At 36.8% G+C, this 7,730-nt stretch overlaps 2 protein-coding genes across 2 annotated transcripts in view; both read left to right on the top strand.

The window, feature by feature from the left end:
- The window catches only part of LOC122576867 (putative fatty acyl-CoA reductase CG5065), a 39,870-nt gene extending 35,003 nt beyond the window's left edge, over positions 1–4,867 (top strand). The window contains 5 exon segments of the mRNA XM_043747730.1: positions 3,402–3,512; positions 3,749–3,932; positions 4,190–4,375; positions 4,471–4,725; positions 4,789–4,867. Coding sequence (XP_043603665.1) covers positions 3,402–3,512; positions 3,749–3,932; positions 4,190–4,375; positions 4,471–4,725; positions 4,789–4,867 — 815 coding nt within the window.
- Positions 7–1,028, top strand: LOC122576882 (putative fatty acyl-CoA reductase CG5065). The gene is made up of 3 exons (XM_043747770.1): positions 7–60; positions 154–408; positions 481–1,028. Exons 2-3 carry the CDS (start codon positions 155–157, stop codon positions 557–559), a joined length of 333 nt encoding a protein of 110 aa, XP_043603705.1. The 5' UTR covers positions 7–60; position 154; the 3' UTR covers positions 560–1,028.
- Positions 4,868–7,730: the final 2,863 nt, after the last annotated feature.

Raw genomic sequence — 7,730 nt, forward strand, 5'->3', positions numbered from 1 at the left:
GCTTGTTTTGCCTGCGGCCGTGATAGATATCTTTTCAAGACTTCGAGGTAATAAACCAATGTAAGTGTTCCATCGATTTTCAAACAACAAGAACAATCGTTCTAGGATAATCGCTGACTTCATGTGTAATAATAATTAAAAATGATATTTCAGAATGATGAAACTCCTAAAAAATTGCAACAAGCTGTTCACATCGGTAGCGTATTTCACCACGAACGAATGGACTTTTCAAAGGGATAACTGTTCCGACTTGGCGAGGAAGGTGAAAATGTTAAACGACAGCTATTTGGTCAAACTAGATTTACGGGATATGAATTGGGAGAAGTACGTTGCAAATTATCAGATGGGAATTAGGACATTTATTCTGAAACAAGACTTTAATTCAACAGCCCAACAACGGTTATCAAGGTGCATATAAAAATATCTTCGTATTAAAAAAATAGGAATTAATATAAATACATACATTTTTGGTTATTTCAGGTTGTACTGGATACATCAGATCACAAAAATGTCTGGTATAATGATCTTACTATGGATAATATACTGTATCGTGTACTGACTATTTGAAAGTTATTTCTTCCGTTTAAACCAAAGGAATATAAATACAATTTTATGAAGAAGGGATTCATCATCCTTTTCATTTTGTCTCTTCACTCGTCTCCTTTCTAAATAAATCTACTTATGACATTGCTTGTTTTTTTTTTATAAAAGTTTAATAAGAATGCATGTATTTATACGTTCATGATTTCGGAGCTGTAAGCAATTCATAGATGACGATTTCTGTACTCCTTGATGTTTGTAGTAAAATAACTTTTACGAATGTTTATGTATTATCTTCAAATATACATAAATTCATTCAAAGATCATATTCAAAGATCCTTCTACTTAAATAAGACATAAAATATATGCTGCACTGAAATATTCAATTATTAATTTTTCCGCAAAAATTCTACGACGTGTCCTTGTGTTGTCCTTGTTGTACTGAACAACAAAACAATTATATAGAAAAAAATAATGTTTACAACGAATATTTTGTACATTGAATTTTCTCACTGACCATAATCAATTTTCCATTATAATGACAACATTCTAATGACAAAAACCTGTTTCATCCTCCAACAAACAAATGTTACGAGATAGATATTCGTTAACAATAATAATTTACCATTGAAAAGTCTACTGAGCAATAAACAATGATGATAGAAAATAAATAATTTTAAAGTAAGATAGTTCTAAAGTAAAACTTTTCTAAGAATCCTTCATTAGTCCTAAAGGCTCACTTTGGTTCTCAAGTTGTTTACTCACAAACTTTGTAGTTGTTTGACCAGTTGGCGTTAAAATATATGATACAATCGACGAAATAGAGACTTGATGTGACAATCAGGCTGGATAAAATATTATTTCACATAATAAATAATAGGTATTTAAGTTAAATATAAATAGGATATAGGATTCGTGTGTATGTGAATATCGCAATAAAAGTGATCAATGATTTGTACGGAAATTGTGTGTGATTCATAGAAGACAGCGTATTGCCACATTTATCAGCAGTTCATAAATTTGTAATGCGTACGTGATTTACTGTGAATATTGCTATTTTTGTTACGACATATCTGCGAACTGTCCGGCCACCGCAGTGATTTTGCTACGATGTGTAAACTTGCAAAAAATTGTTTACATGTATATATGTTTATTAATTATTTATGAACGAGAAAGTTCAGAAGAAATACTAATCCTCTCTAAAACACCCTGGAGCAGTTTACGATACGTGTCGTTACGGATTTTGATGAGTATGCAGATTTGATGTTCAATCTATGATTTTTTTTAAAAAACGTCTCGCAGGATGATTTGCGTCTGCGAATCCCATTATCTTCTTCTCTACGACTTGTAAGCTACTAATCATGCATCGTTCATTTTTTTTTCTTTTTTAGTTGGTAGACTATTTACAATCAATTTTCATTGAAAATTATAAGTAAATTCTTTTGGCGTGGTACTGTAACTTGGATTATAATAGTTTATAGTATGTTTGATTCTAATTGAATCTAATGCTTCAATCTAGAGACTATTGTCTTTATAGTCTGCGGATCTGATCCGTCGTGCCAATAGTTGGGTAACTAATGGGTTTTGCTGGTTGTTAACTCTTACATTATATCTGTTTCTGAACTTGTATATTTCTTTCTTAACCGTAGGTATCTTGAGGTCGTGATGGATTGTTTCGTTGGTAACATACCAAGGTGCATCTATTAAGGATCTTAGAGTTTTTGATTGGAATCGTTGAAGAATATTTAGATGTTGGAATTACTCGCTGTTCCCCATAGTTAGATCCCATAGGTCCAAACAGGTTTTAATATGGCTTTATATAGCATTATTTTACTTTGCATATTTAGGTGGGAGCGTCTGCCAATGAGCCAGTAGAAACATCGTTCATTTGGAATCGTTCTGCATTATGTTGCTCAAGCTGACATATTTTCGTGCATGTAAGAAGATGAAGCCAAGCACAGGGATATTCGGACCGATTTTCTTCAACGAGGAAAAGAGTCTCAAAAGAACCATGGGTCGCAAATTACTCCTTCTTTGAGAAAAAAATCTTTGCTTTAATAATTCTTAAATTGGCTTTGTTCACAATATATTTTCAGCGACTAAATGAAAAACTTGGCGATTCAGAACTTAATATTTTAATCCATATCAAAGATTAAATCGGCCACTTGTTCCTAAAAAATAAGATTAATTATCGCCTTTACTCATGCATACTCGCTAAAGTGTTTACAGAAAACATTTTAAATCGATCATCGGCGAATACGAGACAAAACTTATAATTTTTAAAAATTTGTCCAATACAAACACTTCAAATGGTTATGGCACTTGGCGAAACTTTTGCCATCGAATGCTACTTAAGTTGCAACTACACTTTCGTACCATGTAATTGTTACGTAATACTTGAGGTTTAGATGATAAAAAAAGAAGTCTGAGTCGTAACACAACTTTATTCACTAACACAGCACAGGTTTACAATAATCGTGACTGATGTTGACTATTCTAACGGTGAAGAATAAGTGAGTTTTTACTGATGATACTGTGTCTGAGGAAAGTTAGGGGTGGGTGTGTCTAAAGACAAGGGACCATCGGATTTGTTGATGACAATTTTGGTTAGGAAAGTGAGGACAATAGACATTGCCTCCGATTGGATAAAGGAAGCTTGGTGGACTAGGAAGGGTCTTAGCCGCCCTCGATAGATAGTAGCTAGTGTAAAGTATCGTACGTGAGGAAAACTAATTTTCTCGTGTCTTCCCGTAATAAACAACAAGCTTCGGAAACGAATCAGTAAAAAGATGTTTGTACGGTCTGAAGGACTTTAGCTATAAAATGCCGGAGATTTATGATAGGTCCTTGAGACTATTGAGGGTATGCACATACCTGCCCTCTAATGTGGATTGACGTCACACCAAGCATAATTGGCGCCTCTTTGGAAGAACCATGTCCTGGTTGGATACAGAATATTTCTGGATTTACAGGTATTTGATAGATATTTTTCAATACTAATTCTTCAATACTCCTTACATTTCCTAAAAGTGGAGTTAATCGATTTGTTTGTGGGAGGATCAATGAGAGGCTCTCCACTAGATCATGATTACTGTAATTCAAATTTGTTACTTCTCACAATTACGAAAATTCATTCCCATCTATTTAGCGGTACATTTCTGTTAATCGAAAATCACAAATAATTTCTCAACCAATTTAATGTTACCAGGTAGCTTCCTGCTAATTGGCAGAGGATTTGCAAGGGCGATACAAGGTATGAGAGATGCCAGATTGGATTTAGTGCCAGTCGATTTCGTAGTCGACACGATAATTTGTACTGCATGGCATGTCACGTTACATCGTGATCGTGAAGTTAAAGTTTACAACTGCACGAGTAACGCACGCCCTTTTAAGTAATATGTATTACGAATCTTTTTCAACGAACGTAATTCCATTGTTATAGTGTCTCAAAAGATTCAGATTATTTAAGTAACGTGGACAATAGAAGAGCAAACAAACATATAAGATTTCAATAAGTTTAAAAAAATAGCGATGCAATATAGTATTTATTTCAATTCCATAATATTTCCCGAGATAATCGGATGATAATAAACTTTGCTTTAAGTATAATTCTAATTACTGTAATAATGTAAGTATTTCGATTGACAAGGTGGGGTCTGATGATGGATGCTATCGTAAAATATAGCATAAAAATGCCACTGAACGATACACTATGGTACCCAGGTTGTTCGGCCATAGCTAACAAATATATTTACAACGTTCGGAGTGTAATTCCGCATGTTTTGCTTGCGTTCGTCATAGATGTCATTTTAAGACTCCGAGGTAGTAAACCAATGTGAATATTCTACCGATCCTCAAACAACGAGAACAATCTTTGGGGAATATTACCTCTCACTTCATCTATAATAATAATTAAAAATGATATTTCAGAATGATGAAACTTCTAAAAAATGGCATTAAGCTATTCGCAGCGATAGGATTCTTCATCACGCACGAATGGACGTTCCAAAAGGATAACTGTTCCAACTTGGCAAGGAAGGTGAAAATGTTGAACGACAGCGATATGGTCAAACTAGATAGAGGAGATATGGATTGGGAGAAGTTTGTGGCAATTTACCTGATGGGAATTAGGAAATTTATTCTGAAACAAGACTTTAAGTCAACAGCCGGACAATGGTTATCAAGGTGCATATAAAAGAATCTTTGTATAGGTACTAATTTAAATACATAAATTTTCGGTTATTTCAGGTTGTACTGGATACATCAGGGCAGCAAAATATCCGGTATAATAATTTTACTGTGGATAATGTTATTTGTTGTTTACTGATTATTTGAGCGTTACTTTCTTCTCCTTGAACCAAAAACAATGTAAGTACAAACAACATAAATTCGAGAGACCAAAAATTAGAAAGAAAGAATTCATAAATGAATGGATTCTAGTAATCAACTAGATCGTTATTGATATTTGGGCCTCTAAGTTGCTAGTGCACTCCTCACGCCTACCTGTGCCAAGTGTCAATTCCTCGTCGAATTCGGTAAGGCCTTGTAAACACTGGCTTGCCAGTGGCTAACGGAACAATTGCTATCCCAAATCCTTTCCCTATCCAGTTGCCTTTCTCACATTCCTATTTTTGAATTCGACGTGAGTTTTTGGGCGTGGATATTTCAGGAACGCAACGCGAGCTTTAATAACCCACCGGAACTGTGACAGAACGGGTCCTGATCGCGAGGCCGGCTAGGAGTGTTGTGATCGGAACAGCTATCACAGCTCGTACTTTCTCTTTCCTCTAATCCTACCTCATTTCCCCTTCCAATCACTCAGATTGAATGCGGAAATGCGGAACCACTGGCGGTACCGGAATGTGATCCCAAGGAGTCCGAGTCAAAAATACCGTACTCCGTTGGTCGTGTCATTAGCTGCACCTTATCACCAATAGATGATATCTGGACCTCGAAAAATGGTCTTGGTTCTGCATGGACGCGTGCCCATTGGCGATGGCGCGGAGACTTGTACGAGAGGGCACGATTGCCCTCGGGTGGTCAAACTGCAAGGATCGCAGCCATCGATTGGAAACCCATGCAGTGCTTCAGATGCCTGAAATTGGGGAGTGTGAGGAGGACCTCGCGGATGCACCTCGGTTACTGGAGCTCGATGAACCGAGTGCACCTGGTATACAGGAGCGGTGGCTCAAAATTATCATTGCTATCAAAGGAGAATATTTAAAGTATAATGTAGAAAAAAATAAAAATGTTACGATAATTATTGCATGTAACGTAAATAAAAAGGAAGAGATCTATTGAGATACAACAAGACACTTCACGGGATTCATATTTAGACAGATCAATTTTAAGAGATAGAAATTAATTTAGCCGTCGTACTGTAGTGCCTGGATCCCTTCGAACTTGGTGGCAAATAACGAAAGTAGTTTATATTGGAACGATAAGAAGCCGAACGTATCTCTAGACGACAGATCACATCACAGATCTTCCACATCAGTATTCACTGTCATCTGAGAATGTCATATCCGAAGTGTCATATTTTGATTGTTTTGATAGTAAGAATCGCAACAATTGTACTAAAACAACGTTACAACAATGAAATCAAAAATATAAAAATTAATTTTTTAATTTCCTTAAGTTATAAATAATTACGTCATCGCCGGAACAAATCACCGGGAATATTGGAGGAATTGTTTCAACCGATCAGTTTTATATCTAACGTAAACGAGTTCCGTCCTCTGCCTATTAGTTCGAACGGACTAGGATATTGCGATAGAGTTTCAACTCTTTCACTTTGAGCGCTGTTTAGAGGCAGCGACCACGCGACGACTCCTGAGTCCGGCACCCCATATATCCGGTATCCAAATGATGCATATACAAGTACCATCTGCAGTCAATAATATATTTTTTCGTTATCAGCAGAACATTTTCTCTTGATTTTATTGACATATTTTACGTTACGACCGTTCGCGGAGAGACGCGATCGCGAGGAAAGCGCGTCAGCGAGATGCGTAAATTTTCGCTACGATTCGGATAATCGACGCCGCGAATTATTCGTTCCCCTGTTTCGGTTAAGATAACAGAGGTGGTTCAATGAGGTTAACACTGAATTAACAGGGTTAACATAAAATGGTATATTTGACAATATGTAAAATAATATAATGAGCACGCCACAAATTATTTAACAATTATACAGTTAGTTTGATACAATAATTCGACTCGACCTTGCAATATTTCTTGATGTATTTGGTAGACGACCCGATGGTCCCTTTGTGTTCTCTAGGAGGCAACCCCCATCATACTCGGGTCACGCCACCGATCACGCCATGAACACGCGTATCACCTTCGGTGTGTGGTTAAAATAACAGAACGAATCGGCGTTTCTAGAACTCGTTTTCTTTGATGCTTGTCGCTACATTGTATATTTGTCGGGCAGATGAGACGATCCGTCTGCGACGCTGTAGTGCCACGAGCGACGGTTAGGAATACGGCCTATTGTAAGCTTCGTGGCGTAACATTGGATTAATCACTTCTTAAAGTTCCTCATTGTTGAAACAACATCAAAACGTTTCATGAAATATATTTCAAACATCCAAACGATTGAATACTGTTTCGTGCTAAAAAATCTATTAAATCCATTGACAATGAAACGATATTTCATATACGGTTATTATAAGAATCATTGTTATTTAAGACTTAGGAAAACGTTAGGCGTCCGCGACCGTTGCCACGCACGTCTTCTTCTCGAACATTCGGCGGAAGGTCCCTTGGGATATTGATGGCTTATTAGGCACTTGGCTTCGGCGATATACATTGTTTGCCGAGTGCCGCCAAATCTTCATCTCTGTCATCAGCCCATCGATTTTGAAGTGTGCCGGTTGTGACACGCTCATGAACCATATAACATATTCAAATCACATTCATCAAACTGTTGGAATCTTGGAATTTGTGTGACAAGATTCACTTCCTCCGCCCTGATGATTTACCCGGCAATGCCCAGCATCTTTTCTAACCATTTCTTTTATTTAGTTCTCCTCCTTGAAATTCGGCCAATTGGTTGAAAGATAGATGGAAACGGAAATTTGGCTTCCTGTATGAAGTTTATGATGATACTTCGTGAGCCACATATACTGACGTCCGCTCTTGCCATCGAGGTTCAACCATGGAAACGGCGGTTCGAGGATATCAGG

Source organism: Bombus pyrosoma, linkage group LG17 (assembly GCF_014825855.1).
Source record: "Bombus pyrosoma isolate SC7728 linkage group LG17, ASM1482585v1, whole genome shotgun sequence".
Taxonomy (NCBI): domain Eukaryota; kingdom Metazoa; phylum Arthropoda; class Insecta; order Hymenoptera; family Apidae; genus Bombus; species Bombus pyrosoma.